At 37.8% G+C, this 18,129-nt stretch overlaps 1 protein-coding gene across 2 annotated transcripts in view; it reads right to left on the bottom strand.

The window, feature by feature from the left end:
* The window catches only part of LYPLAL1 (lysophospholipase like 1), a 32,759-nt gene extending 15,329 nt beyond the window's left edge, over positions 1-17,430 (bottom strand). Inside the window, exons 1-3 of one of the 2 annotated variants that reach the window (XM_048935880.1) lie at positions 17,301-17,430; positions 13,206-13,305; positions 3,194-3,363 (exon numbers count right to left, since the gene is read on the bottom strand). In XM_048935880.1, coding sequence (XP_048791837.1) covers positions 3,194-3,363; positions 13,206-13,305; positions 17,301-17,418 — 388 coding nt within the window. In that variant the 5' untranslated portion in view covers positions 17,419-17,430. Of the gene's footprint in view, positions 1-3,193; positions 3,364-13,205; positions 13,306-15,649; positions 15,983-17,300 lie in introns of those variants that run through there. The other variant, XM_048935881.1, reaches the window with a different exon arrangement.
* Between the last annotated feature and the right edge of the window lie 699 nt (positions 17,431-18,129).

The raw sequence follows: 18,129 nt of genomic DNA, 5'->3' as shown, positions 1-18,129 counted from the left end.
AGATGGGCTTTCACTGAAACAGCTGACTAAAGTGAACCCTAGTCATGTGCAGCATAAGGAAGTGTCTATTTCTATCAAGCTTCAGCATATTCATGAGTAAGACTGCTTAAATACTTGGCATTTTCCACACAAGTCATTTTATAGTACACCATCACTCTGGAAGTGATGTGTGTTGCTTTGGAAGTTGAAAAACACACACACAAAAAAAGACCCACCATCACCTGAAAATTAATTCTGTTTTAAGTAGAAAATGAAATGATTGTCCCACATTTTAAAATGCTATTTACTTAATTAATGATGAATTCAGAGATAATACAGAATGATCACAACCAGATTTTAAGAAGGGGTACCAATTAAGAGTCAGAATTTGACTAATTCTTATCACGCTCTTAGCTCCAATGTCAAATAACTTTTGTGGTCATTTGCAAGAAATGCTTCAGCCAGGAGAACCAGAAAAGTAACTAAAGAGGACTGTTTACCTAGAGTCTTCAATTATCAAATTCAAGGAATGATCACTATATCTAAATATATTCTAAATATAATTATTTAGAATAAGGAATATTTCAAAGTCTTCCTTCTTTCTCCTTATGAAGTCAGAGGAATAAAATCCTCAGTGAATAAGTTTACCTCTTTTAAAAGACTTCTGCACTGACACAAAAGCAATGCAGACTATCAGGAAAAGAACGGGCAGATGAGCTATGTACCACTGCATGCTGGTTGATTTTAATAACAATTTATTCACCTCCAGTGAATTAAGCAATTTAGTTGTTTTCTTTAGAAGTAAATACACAGTGCAGCTGTTTAAAAAAATGCTGTAATGTTTTTATTGACGTAGCGTACTCTGACTTCATCCTTAGTTTCAGGGTTCAGCTCTACTGGCAGCTGCTTTTGGATTTCAGAGCTAACCGTGCTACCCAAAGTAACAGCATAGGATGTCATTTCTCTCAGAACATACGATCTTCTTGTACCCACAGTCTTCAGCCTGGTGGAAAGTTTGATTGCTCCAGAAGGAGAATCATCCCCTAGAACACCTGATGATGGGCTGCTCATTTCCACCATTTGAGTATCTTCCCCCTTCCTGCTTGCCTAACACCTAGCTTGCAATCATCTAACAATATCTGACACTCATCCTCAGCCTGTAATTTCTAGTCCACCATTCTATATAAAACCATAACCTTCAATCTTGCTATCCTCCTCATAGTTATTTCGTTTTCTTTCCACTCATTAAAACACCCACTTATTGCAAAATATAAAGTCCCAAAACCCAGTTTTCCACAAACCTTTAATACGTATCTCATTCTCTGTAACTCTCCTCCCTGCTCATGCAACTGTTCTTGGCTTCTGTGATGTACCTGAAAAGAACCCCTGCTGCTCTTCAGACTGTTGTCAATCCTCCAGTCCCTTTCTCATATATTTAAGATCTTCCTATTATAGGCTTTATAGATCTGTACAGATGAACTGAATATATCCTCATAATTAACCAGTGGTGTCACACTCTTTTGATGAAAAGTTATAAAGCTACCAAGTGCCTTTGCAGGAGTTCTGCTTTTCTGTAAGAAACAGTGCCAGAATATGTTAAACTATTTCAAGAAGGCCTATCTAAAACTACCAAGTATGTTCCATTACAGACTCTCACTGATATTAAAATCAACTTTTATTCATAGAATCCTCACAAGATCTCTTGAGCTTCAGTCTCTATTGCATCCCATTCTCATTAACCATTACAACCTGCACAGAGAGAAGGCACAAAGTTCTTGTGGAAGAACACAAAGTCTTGCACAGCCATGTGTGACAACTCTTTTTCCACTAGTTAATTTTTCTTATATATTTACACAGGCTCCTCACCTCTGTACTCTGACTGGAACTGATTCAGGGCTGCCTTATTTTGTTTGTTACATGAAAATTAGATTCACTAGGATGAAGCACCTGTTACAAACAAACAGCAACTTTCTTCAGAAGCCTGAAGCCAAAGTTCTTCAGAGTGAGGAAAACATTAACTTTTATTTATTTTGCAGACGAGGAATGCAAGTTCACAGAGAGAGACTTCCAAATACATGCTGAAGGAATTGGTGCACATCTACTTTACACTGTTTAAAACTTGTTGAAAGAAAAAAAAACACAAAAACTTATACTGCAGTGTACTACTGACTTTGAGGGCTACAGAGTAAGGGGAAAAACCTAGTAGCAAACTGGATCTGTAAACAGAACATCTCCCAGCTCACTCTGTGAAAAAGCACCTGCACTTCTTCAGCTGTTTCCAAGCCAGCAGGTATAACACAGGAAAGAGAGATCAAAGACTGTGCTGAAAGCCATCCAAAACAATGTATTCCGCAGCCAGGGCAATAAGCCAGAAAGGGAAAGTAAACAGAGGCCTTCAAAGAGTAACATTGGGCTGGACCAAGAAAACATGTAGGCTGAAGGGCAGTGGCTTCACCACGCAGGAGCTTGATGGCATGATTCACTTGGCCATAAATTTTAAAGTTCCCACATTAGGAGTTTTTTCCCCAACCTGAAATAGTCTGTGGTCTAGGGATGGGACAAGGAGCCAAGGACTCTTGAATTCTCACTCCCTCTCTCATGTAGGCTAGTCCTTTGGCCTCGACTTCTGTGCCTTGATATCCCACTCCCTATTTCACAGAACTACTGTGAAAGCAACTGGAAATCTGTGGAAATGAAGAGTGACAAGGAGATAGACATATGAATGAAATATGACAACTAGCACATAATTTGTTGTCAAGAATAAACCTTTAGCAATGTATAACATTCTATTTGTTTCCCTGTGCATTAACTTAAATCAGAATCTTTAAAGCAGCATGGAAAAGTCCAGGACAATTTATATGCTACCTCTGCACTCTCCAAAATACGAGCCTCTTTGGCAAAGCATGACAAAAGTACATCTTTTCACCCATTAAAATGGCTAGAAGCAAAAGGCTGTATTTTTTGCTTCCAGTAGAGCACTGCTCACTATGCTTTAAACTGCGATTACAAATGATCATTCCAAATTAAAATAGTTATATATTGCATTTCTGAGGATGCTGCTTGCAGTTAGCCACATTCACCATGTGATATAGGTTTAAATAATGATTGAATGTTGAGCATTGGCTTTTAGAGTGAATTAATTTCAAAGTAAATGATCTCTATGATCTCAACAGTTAGAAGCATTAAAATAAACACATCAAAAATTAAGTCTTACCTATTAGTATCCTGCCCTTTGTGATGCCATTTTTCATCTCATCATTGATCAAATCTGTAAGTTCTTGGCACATAGTGTCAATACTCTCAATGTGTTCTGGACAGTCATTAGAAATTTTATATCTGTCAAACCACACAGTGGAAGTGGCTCCCTTCATAGGTGTGTAAGGCCTATAACAGTGGAAGGAAAGGAAATAAATGATTAATTAAGCATAAGATCAAAAGCTGTCAATATAATCGGTAAATAAAAGTAATAGTTAAATAAAAGTATTTTGTTATTTGTCCAGCAAAGGAAAGAAGAAATATCTTTCAGCTCTAATTCACTTCACCCCCAATCACTTCGCATTTTCTTGCATTTAAAAGACTTTTTCAAGAGTGAAGAAGGCATTTGGCTGCTGTGTAAAACAAACTGACTGAAACTTTTAATGTCAAGGTTGATCAGTTCAGCTAAACATTAATCCTAACCCTGTCAAGAGGTTCTTAATCCCAAAGCCAGGATTGAAATCCTACAGGGAATAGAACGAACTTAAGTAACTGCTCAACAAGGTAACTTTGAAGGAACTAGTGTTATATGATTCAGTTGCCTTATTTTTATTGAAATTAACAGGACGTGCATATGTCATAAGACAGTACTTGAGCCTTCAAGTACTTCTAAGACATTTATTTCATTATTTCTTACTTCATAAATAAACACAGCCATCTTCACCTTGCTAAGGTAGGTTACTCAGAAGTAATTGAAAGAAGTGCCATGTGCTTACTGGCTGGTGCACAGACAAATTAAAGGCACAGCAATCTTTTTTTTTTTTTCCTCCACCCTCATACGGTGTTATCAGATTAATATTTTTAAGTACTGCCTAAACCTCACAATCATGAAAGCTCCAATTGAAAGCAGCCTTTTCTTTGTTTTTTTAAAAAAAAGATAAATAGAAATCTGAAATCCCAAGAAAGGTGATCTAACTGCCTTGCAATGGTTTCACAATTTAATACCAAAAATCTTGCTTTGAGATCTATGCTTCAGCTCAAAACCAAGCCCCCTAAAATCCTTAATTGCAATGTCTAATCAGGGGCACATACTTCATTTTTACTTAAGCTTAGGTGAGCTCAGATCAGATTACAATCACTGCCTACAAACAGACAGCTTTTGATAAATCTGTCTGGATGAGAACCCACTGAGAAGCTAATGCTGACTTCTGTGCTCTTCTTGTTTTCAGTACTAAGATTAAACAAAAACACAACTACCCTAAAATGAGAAAGGCACTAATTCAATTACTCTCAATGAAACAACAAATTCTGCCTTTATTAATACCAGAGAGGTTTCATACATTTCATATGACAACATCTACCTCTAAACCACAAATACTGTCACTAGCTGAAGTATGCAAAAAGCTGAATATTACCTGCATTACTCAGTTATACAAGTAAAATACGAGAGCACAGATTTTCTTCCACCAGGTGCTATGAACATGAAGTACATAAGATCCATGACTTAAAAGCTGATAAGCCAAATATAAAGAAAGACAATAAAGAGCAGGCAGGTTACACACAGACTGCTCTGTTTCACCTACTTGAGCACAGCTTCTGTCTGTGGAGAACAAAACAATCCACCAATACTCAAGATGGTCAACTTCAGTTGAGTGTGTTTAGGCTGTCCTTCATTTGCTTAATTCAAAACTAACCATGTACTTAACAACCAGAACTAATATATGTATATGTTTAAATTAGCCCTTACTTGGCCTTTAAAAATGTGTAACCACTAAATTTAAGGAAATACAGTAGAAATATTTCATACACCCAACAAGCTGAAGATAAATGAAAAAATGTTCTTTTAATTCCCTAGCATTAGGGCTGTATCCAGGACCCTTCCCTCATGAATTCTTTGATGCCAAGAAACAAGATTACAAAATTGTTAATTTGCTTATCAGTTTATAAGATTATCCACTCCAGTCAGAAACACCAATATCAGTGAAATCAATGGATTCTCCGGAAGTCTATTGGACAAAGTGCTGTACAGACTAAGCACCTAAACAGAATTTAATTCAATGCTTTAACTTCTCACTTTTACACCAGTCCTGGTAAACATGCTTAGCAGTCAGAGATAGAATATCTTATTTTCTAGTAAAACCAGAGTAACATGCATACGTGAGAAAAAAATGTGTAAGGTTATAGCATTAGTACAGGAGGTCAATCAAGGACTTCCATGTAATGAAGATGCGTTGCATTTCATGGAAAAAATGTATTACAAAAAAAATTAAAACACATTTCTGCTTAACTGAAAGACTAAATTTAGAGTCAGTACTAAACCCATGATGCAATTATAATACTTGATCAGAAGTCAAAACTCATGACTTTGCAAGTTCTTCACGCTTTCGGATGAAAGACTAATGGGCCTTCATCAAAAGGTAAAGAACCCCCAAGCAAACAGATGAGATTCTTTCAGCTGTCTCAAAAGCATCCATGCAACCACTCTTGATTTCTCAGAAATACATTGAGAATAACTTTTACATAAAGTTGGGAAGTAAGGTTCTTTTAATGGTTCACCCAACTGGCACATCTGTTTTAGTCATTCACCTTGTTCTTTATATAAATCTCTTTATTAGCTGGCACACTACAACTCAGACATTACCACGGTAAACAAATATGCTTGGCACGGAACCATCTGAACAGCTCCAAGAATACAGCATAAAATTTTTTCATACAATTAAACCACAAAAGAAAATTCCTATGTTACATGGACACAAGAGATTGGACCAAAATACACAAAAGCAAAGAAAGAGAGACTGGAGTGAAATCTTCATCTATTAAGCTCAGTATGGTCAGTTAAGGACAGTGTCAAATTGAATGGTCTAAGTTCGCATTTTTTGCTTTCCTAAGCTCAAACTAAACTTGTACAGTATTATTCCTAACGCATTTTTCTGTACCTCACTTCTCTTATTATTTTTGAATGGTAGTAAAAACAACTCCATGTCCCTAAAACACAAGCTTTGGAGATTCTGAATAAAAATACACAGCCCAGCCCACAATACAAAGCTTGTTTGTTCTGGTATTTTTTTTTTTAAAGGGTGTGTTTTTGCTTTGCTTGTTAAGCCTCTGGGGCATAAAAAAAAAAAAAAAAAAAAAAAAAAAAAGCAGATTCAAAACTATATCAGAAAACAGGAACCAAGAAACATCCTTCCAGATATATCCAACTTTCAAACATATATCCATTTGAAACAGCTTCCTACAAGTCAAACCAACTCTGTAGCAAAGAGATTGGATGGTAGAGAGACATGGCTAATAGCATTTAAGAAACTGCCAGAACTCTCAGGAAAAGAATCTTTGAAGTGCTTCCTCACATCATTCTAGATATTTTTTCTTAGTACTTGACAGGTTGTCTTTTTTAAGGGTACGTACTGATGCGTAACTCATGCACATGCTTCTTGAAGATAGCATATGAAACCACAGTTCAGGAATATTCTACACACCTACCATCTGAATGTCTCAAATGAACAATTTGTGCTTTAGTAAGTCTAACTGCCATCCTCTTAACCTTTTAAGCATGTACTCTAACACAGAGGTAATGTTTGCTGTTGCAAAATTCCAAAATAACTCCAATCAATCATGTTTTCACAAACTGAAGATAGATGTGCATCTGCTAATGTGGGTTACATACTAACAAGGAAAGTAGAATGAAAGTAGATAGCAATGCCTCCATCTTTTTCCAGCTTTCTGAAGCATGGATTACACATTCTATACCTTAATCCTATATAGATTTGTGCTAATAGCTTGCAGTGATCTTAAGTCAACAGGAGCAGAGAGGAAGCAAACACTGGCACACAAAGTTCAAATTCAGATCTAAAAATCATGCAAAGTTGTCTCCAAAATGATACTAGCATATCAATTCAAATAAAAGAACAGTTTGCTTGTTAACCTGTAAATCACTGTCCATCAAACGTTAAGTCACAAGACATAAAAGGATAAAACAAGACAACTAGCTACTTCCAATAAGAGGTGCAGAGTAGCAGACAAGCACACTGATAAACAATAAACATATTTCATTAACTCCTCCTCTTGAGTCACAGTTTTAGCACTCTCTTCACATTCAGCACTCAGATTCCTCTGCTAATAGTCACATGAAATACAGGCCACTGCCTTAAGTTCCAGACAGAAGTTCTGGAGGTATGAGACAGAATTGAGAATCTACAGCAAAGTTAAGCTATAAGATTCAAAGAAAGATACTCAGAAAATTTTGAAATCCATATTTTTGCTTCCTTCCCAAGTTTACCTCCTGTCCAGCTAGGAAGCACTGAATCACATAAGACACTGTAAAGTTGCCTTTTGGAAGTCCATCCTTTCAAGGAAATCTACAGAGCACAGTGCCAGATTATCCAAGAGTCTTGACTCTGCTAAAGCTGCTTTCATTGAAAAACAAAACTAAACAAAACATTCAATCTTACTCCCTAATCCCAAATTCTGTTTGCATAATCTCACTGGTGACATTAATAAACAACAGAACACCTGGTTATTAAGTCTGCTTTTTTAATCTCACTGTCAACCTGAAGCTGAAAGTGAATTTGGAGGAAAAAAAAAAAAAAAAAGGAAAAAAAAAACCAGGAGGTAGAGGGCAGAGAATCCACACACTCAAACCAGAAGCATTATTCAGAGATCTGATCCAAGTTACATCTTATGCTAAATCTGAGGTTCAACACAGCTTAACAATGAAGCTTTACAGTATGGTAATAGCATGAAATGTGCCAGAAATTCAAACAGCTTCAACAAGTACACAAAAAAAAAAAAAAAAAAGAGTAATCTCCACAAGGAGTAATTCCATCTGTTCAACAGAACATCCTGTGCCTCCTCACTCAACCACATCAGTGTAAACGCAAATGCTTTCAAAACAGTTGTTCTAAATCTCTGCTGCCTGAAATTGTAACAACTGAGCAGATACAAAACAGTTACCTGAAGAAACAATGTTTTGATGATTTTCCTTACTTGTAACAAATGTTTCCTGTTCAAAACAGAGGAAGCTTCAAATGCAACCGACATAAAACTCAAACTCAGCAGGTCAGGCAGATTATTTATTTATTAATTGTTTTGCCTTTTTGCTTTGAGGGGAGAGGGGAAAGGATGCCATTTGTGGGGATTTGTAAAAAAAAAAAAAATATAATAATAATAATAATTAGAAAAATAGCAATAACACTGTGGATGAGTAGACTGTAAATGACCATTCCCACCCCATGGGAAAACATTACATATATTCATATCCATGTTTTTCTCACTGAGCAGAAAGTGAGAAATAAAAGGAAGACGCAAAGCTTCTCACAATATGCTTTCATCATTATCATGCAGAATAGGTCACTTTCTGCTTAGAATGAAAGAACTACCCCACAATACCAACCAAAACCTTTCACTTGTCCCTTAAAATTCTGATTCTAAAAAAACGTTGTGTTACATTTATGAATGAGGTTAGGTCTCACAAAAGCGAGGGATTAATAACACTTGCTTGAGCCAAGCATAGTATGATAGGCACCATGCACGCTCCCTTACACAGCTCTGCCAATCCATCTCAAGTCTGACCTGCAGTACCCCTGCTGCTTTTCCAATCCTAGGCCTCTCGCTAGCAGAGACTGCCAATGGTGCTGAACGGTGCCAAACTGTCTGGTGGTTTTGCAGTATAGCCAAATGGGGACTACAAGGAGATGAAACTCATTTCCACCCGTGAGCAGAGATGCAAACCTAGGTGAAAGGATGGCGACCAGTGCGCATAACACTGAGCAGCTCACAGCAGCCACAAACTTAGCGACAACAAAAATTAGAATAGTGAAAAAATAGACAAACTCTGCAAAGAATTGTTGGCCTCAGAAAGGTATGTTGAGTGAATGTCAAAAAAGATCCACAAAATAGTCTGAGCGGTATTTATAGTTTACTTTCTGACTTGCAAAAGAAGACTGTCAGAATGGAATGCTAGACAATGCAAAGAATCTTTGACCCAGATTTTTTAAGGGAATTAAAGAAGGTAAGGTATACTTATTAAAACAAGCAGAGCCTAAATGGTTTTAACTTTACCACGTTAGCTTCTGCAATGCCAATTTAAACTATCACTTTCTATTATAAAAAAAAAGTTTAAATTGGGTAGCATTCAGTTCTGATTTAGAAACTCAATAGAAACCTAATTTTTAAGTCACAGCCATAGCAGATGAAACAGTATTTAAAGCTGTAGTCATCCTGACCCAAATAAAAAAAGGAAAAAAAGGAAAGACTTTCCCTTAAATCTATTACTGTAGACGTGGCTTTAGGGATTGCATCAGCTACAAGGGCTACAGTTTGAGATCCCACATTTTAATTAGAAGTCATATATCAGCATTACACGGGAGAAGAAATACAATTCTCTTGTCTTCAGCAAGTTATATCTATGTACGCTAGCACTGTCTTGAAAGAAAGCTAAAGCTGAAAGAAAAACAAATTAAACACATCTATGGATTTTTTAATATCCCAGTTGCCTATGTGACAGAAAGCAAGAACTCCTTAAGAAGAAAAAATTGGAAGTGTAAGTTTGTAAAGCAAGTCACTTGAACAAAATCTTCATGTACCACATTCAGGCACTTCCAAACATTATGCACTTCCAGCTACCACTGCTCTCACTGAGATTTCAAATCCCTGTATTTAGCCATTTTTTAATTTAAGTACACTCTTAACCATAGAGATTGTTTGTAACTGTAATTTGCTGTTAGAACACCTATGTATCTTCTAAGTAATTTCTGTTACTTCCAGTCAGGAAACAGGTCAATTGGAGAAACTTCAAAACACTCCAAAGTAATAGGGAAAGTGCAAAAATGCTGCACACACTTTATCTGTTTGGGGGACACATGGAGGATCATCCTCTAGACAGACCCTGAACATTACAAAACGATTAAAGAAAAGTAAGCCTTTAAAAAGGCTAAAGTATTTTACAGAGACCTTCAGAGGTACAAACCAATTTTTATAAAACATAGTTCAGAAATGTTCTGTTGCTTTTACCCACACAAAGAAAGAATTCTAACTAGTGCTTGCTGGACTCGAAGCTAATCAAACAAAAAACACATTTTAGAATTCTTCTAGCTTACATGTAGGGCTGGTTTTCCAAAATAATTTTTAAGTGTCCTGACTCTTGAATCAAAACACATCTGATGCTATAGTAATAAAGGAACCATATGTGCATCAGTGCTCAGGATAAATTCTAAATAACGTTTAGAAAACAAAACCTATCTAAGCTCTCCAAAGAACATAAGATTTAATGCCTTATTGAGAATTTTGAGCTCTGCTGCTGTTCAGAACTCTATGTGAGAGTTGGAGAGCCAAATCTAAAGAGTTACCTATCAATAGAATCATATCAGTCAAAATTTTGAAATGAAAATTTTTGAAATGCAGTTTACCCTGTGAAAGCCTCTAGCATTGCAGTTCTATTATCTTTCCTTTTACTGGCATAACTGCTTTAAGAATGTTCAATGTGTACGTGGTAAGCCATGCTGGCAAAGATAGGAGTTTATTATAGACTATGAACTACATTCACATTAGCAATCTCGCCAGAAGAGCCTGTTAGCCAAGAAATCCTGGTATGGTCTTGCCTACCTTGAAGCTTTTCTTTGATTTCATCACTAATGTAAAAACCTGCTCACAAACCTTTCTGCTCTGCTTTCTAAAACTGACACAACATTGTACCATCTAGAGATATTCTTTCACTCATCACTGCAGCTTTTCATCAGCATCTGTTTCCAGATGCTCAGAAGCTGGATCAGAACTATATTACATACTTGCACATATGCAACTGCCCACCTGCAGGTATCATTATCAGGGACACTGAATTCCCATGCTGGTGCTTGAAACATTTGGCAGTTACCAGAAGATGCACACACATAAACATAAGTATATACACATGCATACACACGTATGTACATACACAAAATCATAGCACATTCAAGTGCCTAATGCAGATTTCTCATTTGCTACTTAAATTTGGATGATCTAGACCTTGTTTTCATTTTCTGTGGATAGCAGGATAATGTTCAGATGCTGTAAACTAAGGGATATGGTTTAGTGGGCAAATATTGGTGGTAGGTGGAGAGTTGGACTGGATGATCTGGGAGGTCTTTTCCAACCCTGATGATTCTATGATTCCAAGGAGAGGAATCATTGTAAATATATTTAAAAGCATAATGTGCTTGAGCTTGAATACCAAAATAACACTGAAGGGGTCTGCAAAGGCTTCTGTTATTTCTGTTTCAACCAATAACACTTACCTTCACTTCTCATAGTTGCAAAGAGTGGTAAACATCATTGTACTTAATGATCTCTGTTTTATTTCACTGAATCATCTAATGGTGTTTATCAGCAATGGAAGGGTTTACATTAATATTCTGAAGCATAATTCATATTGGCAAAGAGAAGTAGTGCGGGTATTTTTAATTCTTTCAATACAAAACTTCTCATAATTTTGATAAGAAACACTTAACTGAATCATGCATGGTCTGTAGCTACTCTAGAAATGACTAAAAACACTCTTTGCTTTAAAAATCTTCGACATCTTCCTCCCAATCTCTTCATAAAAGTAAAGAAATCCAAAGTCTTAGAATAAAAACAATGAAAGCCCACATTATTGTCATTCATTTAGCCTTGATCTTGATTATTAATTTACACATGGCTTATATCTACAGTTATCCAAAAAGCCCCCAAGGTAAATGAAAAATGTATCCCAGAAGGGCTATGGGATGGAAAAGATAAGCACCAGCCTCACAGATATGGTCTGAAGTGCTCTGGCTACATCCAACACTTGACATTTCATACGGTAGCAAAGCTTCAACATTTCTCTAGTACTTGCTCTTGACAGGGAAGAAACAGAGCGCATCACTATGCTTGATCTGATACTGAAAATTCCATCACTTTAGTCTGTCATTAATGAAGTAATGATCACATTATTTACAGGCACTTATTATTCAATGCCTACTAACCCAAAAGACACTGCTTTAAAGGGCTTGATTTTTCTGTAACGGTGAGCATATTCACACCACAATCTCTCAATTGCTTTTCCTGCTTAAGTGGATCAAGGTCAAGGAAAGGTTTTTTACATATTAGTGATGCCAGATAAGATCTGTTATTGTACTTGTTAATCTGCTCCAAGAATACTTTTTTTCCTGACTTTCAGAACTTTCTACCTTGAAAGTTCATATCACAATATCACAATTTCTTTCCCTCAGCATTCAGCCACACACTGGCACAGAGGTCAAGGTAAAGATCCTTTAGGCCCATTACCTTTAATGAAGACATTACCTTTAAAGAAAATGTTTTTAAAAGTTATGAAAAATGAAGCACCTTTGAAATAAGACCATATCTTTAAATAGTTTCATACAGGCATAGGTGACCAACTTCTGCCCTTCATTTTGATCTCAACTTTCAAAATCACAGGGGTAAATATTTTTATCTCTTTGTTGCATACCACTGAATACACAAGTATCACTTAATAACAAGATCTTACCTACAGTGAACATTGAACACAGTTCTTTTTGACAGTTGTGTCAGAGGCAAAATTAAGGAAAAGTATAAACTTTAAATTCCCACTCCTTCCTCCAGTTGCAGATTTTTTACATCCTATTGGTCGCAAAGACCATCTACCAAGAACTGAAGCCCAGCATTAGATACAACAAAGTATTTTAGTGTTTAAATTAATACAGGTAGAACAGAGACACAGAATACAGCTCTATGATTCAATTACAGCACACAGTGGAGTATCTTCTACTGACGTCAAGGAGGTTGAAAGACTAAAGGACAATACCTGAATGTGAATTGGAAATTGTGATGTACAGAGATCTTAATCCTTCAGCATTGCAGATGCAGTGCAGCAATGCACTCTTCAGCTCTGATTTTGCCAAAAGGCATAAACATTAAGGACACATTACAGCAATCTGCACCAATACTTATAAGCATAATTCGCAGTAGTGGAACAGAATAATTTACTTGTACTGTTAAATATACTAAGCATATACTAAGCATATACTAAGCAATACCTGGCAGGAGCTGTTGGGTAAATCACTTTTATATGCTGGAAAACCATGTCTTGATTCAAAATTTGTTTTATCCATGTTCTTACTCCTTGGCCAGTATCACCTGTAACACACAGAAGAGTACAGTACAAATTACTATGTATCGTTTTCCTTCTAAATGCACGATGTCAAATGTATTTATATTAGATTGAGCTAATTTCTTAACCACAAAGTTAATTCTCCAAACTCCTACAGAAAATAACCTTTAATAACATCAGTCACCTTTAAACTGAAGATGAACTCAAATACTCCTAGACACAGACTCCTCAGGAAGCTCCACAGCATAAGTTCAATAAATACTTTACTACATCCAGCAGCTGAATACCTCCTGACATCTTATTTGAAACTTAATTGCTGATAGCAAAAAAAAAAATAAAATACCAGTGGATATTTTAAAAGTGAGTTAGAAAACCTGCTGTAGTAAAGTGTGACTTTCTCTTTTAAAGGGAACAGCATTTTACACTAACCCACTTCAAAACATAGTCAAGCAATAATGAGTAAAATTCACATTTTACTATGCTAATGTTATACATAGGCTTTAAGGAAACTGTCAGTCAAACACCCCCAACTTTCTGTAAATGTGTTCGAGTTTTAATTCAAATATCTGTCAGGCTCCTCAAAACCATTAATCCATTAATCCATTAATGGTCTATTTGAACACTGGCTGAGCTCTACTGTATGGTTTACTATTAACTATCCAAACCTAGCTTTTAGCCAAAGTCCCTACAAATAGAAGGGCTATGAACAGATATATAGAATGAATTCAAATGCAGCACGTGTTCCTTTCAAGCAAATACTCTTTCCAGTCCTCATCTTTGCTGTACCAGTAGCTTCAAATATAACCTGTCACCTGCCTCAAATTGCATGCACACAGAGGTCTCTAGTAAAGACTGAGTAACCCAGCTCAAAGAATATGGTTTCTAGGAGACGGTAACAATCTGTAGTAATTTCCAACCTAAAAATTCAGCCAGGATTCAGCAACCTGGAATCTCACTTCTGCCACTCATGCCATATTATTTCATTCTTGGCTGAAGTCAAAGATTCCTTCATATTCTCATCTCAGATCACTAATCTGAATTAAGAGCCTTCTCTATTGCTGTATTTCAGACTGGTTAGGTTGACTTTAAAACTTGCTTTATTCCATATAGTGACCAAGCCACAAGATAAACTGTCCCAATGCACACTTTCTGTCCTTTTACATGAGTTCTTCAGAACAATGACACATGAATATAACAACTTACTGGTACACTACTTATAATTCCCCAATAGACAAGGTTTTTATCTTGCTTTACCATTCACAGAAAATTTAGAGACTTCACTGTATTTAAAGCCAGTGCATTTTAAAATTAACAATAGAAAACAAGAACGATCCAAATCCAGCTTTTTGTTTTTCTGTTGAGCACATAGCAAAACCATGAAGTTCTGAGCTAAATATCCCAAGTGGCGAATAAACAACGGGGTCCCTAAACCAACACATTATTGTGCTATTTTAAAAGTCAAAGTTACATCTTCAACTCGATGCTTCAGAACACTTCAGTTCCTTAGCATTTTCCTTACATGAGTTGTAAGGTTTTTGCCAACATGAGTAGAAGCATCTACAGTTCTTGAAGCTGGTTTGCCAATGTAAGGTAGATGCAAAACTCATTAATTTGACAATGGCTTACTGTACACTAAGAGCTCCCCTGGTCCAAATGCTATGCAACCTGCAAGTACTTCTATGCATGGGTGAAAAATTTTGATTTGCTAAGAACAGAAAGGAGGAGAGATAAAGAAAACCACAGTGACACCAAATAAAACACAACAGCATGCCAAAATGTTTCTCTTTAAAGATATTCTTAGATTTCAGCACTGTTTATCCTTCTGACCAAAGAGGCAAACAGTCAACTAAGAGGCAGTCAACTCTGTTTCCAAAAGTGAAATAAACTGATGGCAGCAATACTGTCTTTCTTCCCCTCTTGAAGTAAAACAAATTGTTTTCCTTTAAAATATATCTTTCATTTTCAGATTTTCTTTTAGTATTTGTTACATAAAGTTGTAAACTTAAGTTGATCAAATGTATAATAATTTAAAGTTTGATTTACAACCATTTGCTTTCTTTGCTGAGCTACCAAACAGATCCCCCATTTGAAATTGGATGTATAATACCTGAAATTTTCTAGCTTTTTTTTTTTCTCCCATACCATTTTGTATTTACATTCTCCACTAGTCATATTTTGGCTGCAGCAAGTATTATTAACAAAATGGATTCGTGCCATTCGACTGCCACTTCCCATCACAAGCGCTGTATAGAAGGTACCAATTCAGTTTTATACATCAGCCCACAGCAGTGGCACTGTGGCTACTTCTGTTTTAAATTCTATCCTGCGGAATTGCTAAACAAAACCAAATAAAAGCACCCTCATACTTACCCCTTGCAAACTTTATGACTGAAATCATATTAAAAATGAAAAATTGTGGAGTGCTTTGACCACATGTGGAACCAACTTCTAACCATAATCTTCCCTTCCTCCTCCAACGTGAGAGGAAATTATTTCCTTGAGCATTAAAACATTAGCATCAACAAGAGGGCTGAACACACCTTAGCAACTCTCTTTCATTTTTTTGTTTTTAAACTTCCAGCATTTTAGAAAAATGCAATTAAACTATTAAAAAAAAACAACACATCAAACAAGCATCTATATCACCTAAAAAAACAAAGCCTACAGTAAGACTGAAGGAGTTAAGCATGTCATCATGTGAAAATTACTCAGCAGAACAGAGTGCAAGTCCTTGATGCAATAAAGACCTATGATCTTTTTTTTTTTTTTTTTTTTTTTTTTTTTTTTTTTAAGTTCACATGGACTTTGTGGCTGTTACTTATATTAACCTTCAGAATGAACTCTCTCCTCTTGCCCTTGGACCACTTGCTGAAGGCCTTCTGTAATGGCCAGAATGCCCACCTGCACAGGCTGGAATCTTCCAGCAGGTGCCTTACACAGCCTATTAACACACTCCTAAAAGAATCATAGAATCATTTGTGTTGGAAGGGACCCTTAAAGGCCATCTAGTCCAAGCCCCCATAATTAACAGGGACACTTACAGCTCGATCAGGGTGCTCAGAGCCCCATCCAGTCTGACACTGGACGTCTTCAGGGACAAGGCATCCACCTCTGCACTGTTTTATTCTCTTACCATCCCAACTGTTAAAAACTTCTTCCTTATATCCAATCGCTTTTAGTTTCCAAAATCCATTTCCTCTCATCCTGTTATAACAGACCCTACTAAAGAGTCTATCCCTTTCTTTCTTACAGGCCCCCTTTAGATAGTGAAAGGCTGCTCTCAGGTCTCCTGGAGCCTTCTCTTCTCCAGGTTGAACAGACCCAGCCTTCTCAGCCTGTCCTTGTAGGGGAGGTATCCCACACCTGGGATCATTTTTGTGGCTTTTCCTTGGACGTGCTCCAACAGGTCCATGTCTCTCCTATACTGAGAACTGCACACCTGGACCGAGTACACCAGGTGAGGTCCCACCAGGTTGGCTCTCTGGGCTGCAAAGGGCACATTGCTGGCTCATGCCCAGCCTGCCATCCACCAGTACCATCAGGTCCTTTCCTGCAGAGAAAGGTACCGGTACTTTGCCAGTCTGATCCTAGAAACTCCAAGAAACATTTTAATTACGAAAATCATCCTTCACAGGCAGCAACTCTCAGAAATAACAGAGTATCAAACTAACGGGAGCACAGCTTACAGGCAAAGTGAGCCGAGCAGGTATAGGACAGAACCGCACACCACAAGTGACCCAGACAAATGGGAAATTTGGAAAGCTCATACACGAAGCCCACCCCCACCCGGGGTAAGCCCCACGCTGGCTCCAGGAACGGGAAAGAGAAGCTAAAGCCGCGAGGCATGAGGCACCCGAAGCCGGATTTCCTTCCTCTTAGCCCCGCCGTGCCTGGCAGCTGCCCCGCCGGAGACGGCCGCCACGCTCCCAGCAGAGCCCCGCTGCAGAGGGCGGCTCTCCCCGCCCTTCCCAACAGGCAGCGAAACCCTGCCCCGCGCCCCGGCCCTGAGCAGCCTGAGCACCTGAGCCGTGCAGGAAGATGAGGGAGGCGGTGTGCCGGCCAGCGGGGGACACCACGCTCCTCCGCAGCGCCGCCATGCCCGTCACTGCCCGCCCTCGCCCAGCCCACAGCGCACCCATCGCGCCGGCGCAGGGCCGGCCCCGGGCGAGCAGGGCTGCGCTCGTCTATCCAGCGCAAAGAGAGGAACTGCGGCACGGCTAGGGTGTTGTTTTTTGCTGTTCGCGTCCCCCTGCGTGTATTTCTTCATCTTCTCAAATAGCGCTGTCAGTTTTAAAATGAGGTTTCCATAGGCGGTGTAAACCTTCCTTGTATTTTTTTTTTGTTTGTTTTTCAGTAGAGCAAGTAAAACTCTCACCACGCTGTTCTGATTAGAGCTGACTCTGAAGTCCTCACTTTTAATTCCATACTCCAGTGCTGCAGTCTATTTATAGAAAATAGTATATCTGCACAGACCAGACCCTATATTTAGAAATGCCATATGGTGGACAAATGAGGGATCAAAAAGCAAGAGGACTGGGGGCTGTCCCTTTTATGTAGCCATAGACGTTTGGAAAGGTGATTAAGCTTCAGCCTCACCAGGTGCATTTTTTAAAGAGTAAAGGCCCACTGGCAAATGAGCAGAAGGCAAGCAGGTGGCATGGGACTCTTTGATGGCTCTTTTGCACTTTCAGAAAGTGAGGGGCCTGGAAGGGCCAGCGTGAAACATACCCAAAAGAAATTATCTGACCTTAATTAATTTCTGAGCATAGTGGCCCTGGGTAGAATGTATTGAGTTGCTATATAGCATTAAAGAGTAGGAATTTTCACTTTTATATTAACTTTTTAGAAAC

Source organism: Lagopus muta, chromosome 2 (assembly GCF_023343835.1).
Source record: "Lagopus muta isolate bLagMut1 chromosome 2, bLagMut1 primary, whole genome shotgun sequence".
Taxonomy (NCBI): Eukaryota; Metazoa; Chordata; class Aves; order Galliformes; family Phasianidae; genus Lagopus; species Lagopus muta.
The sequence above is the reverse complement of the archived record's forward strand: the minus strand, read 5'-3'. Positions and strand labels throughout refer to the sequence as shown.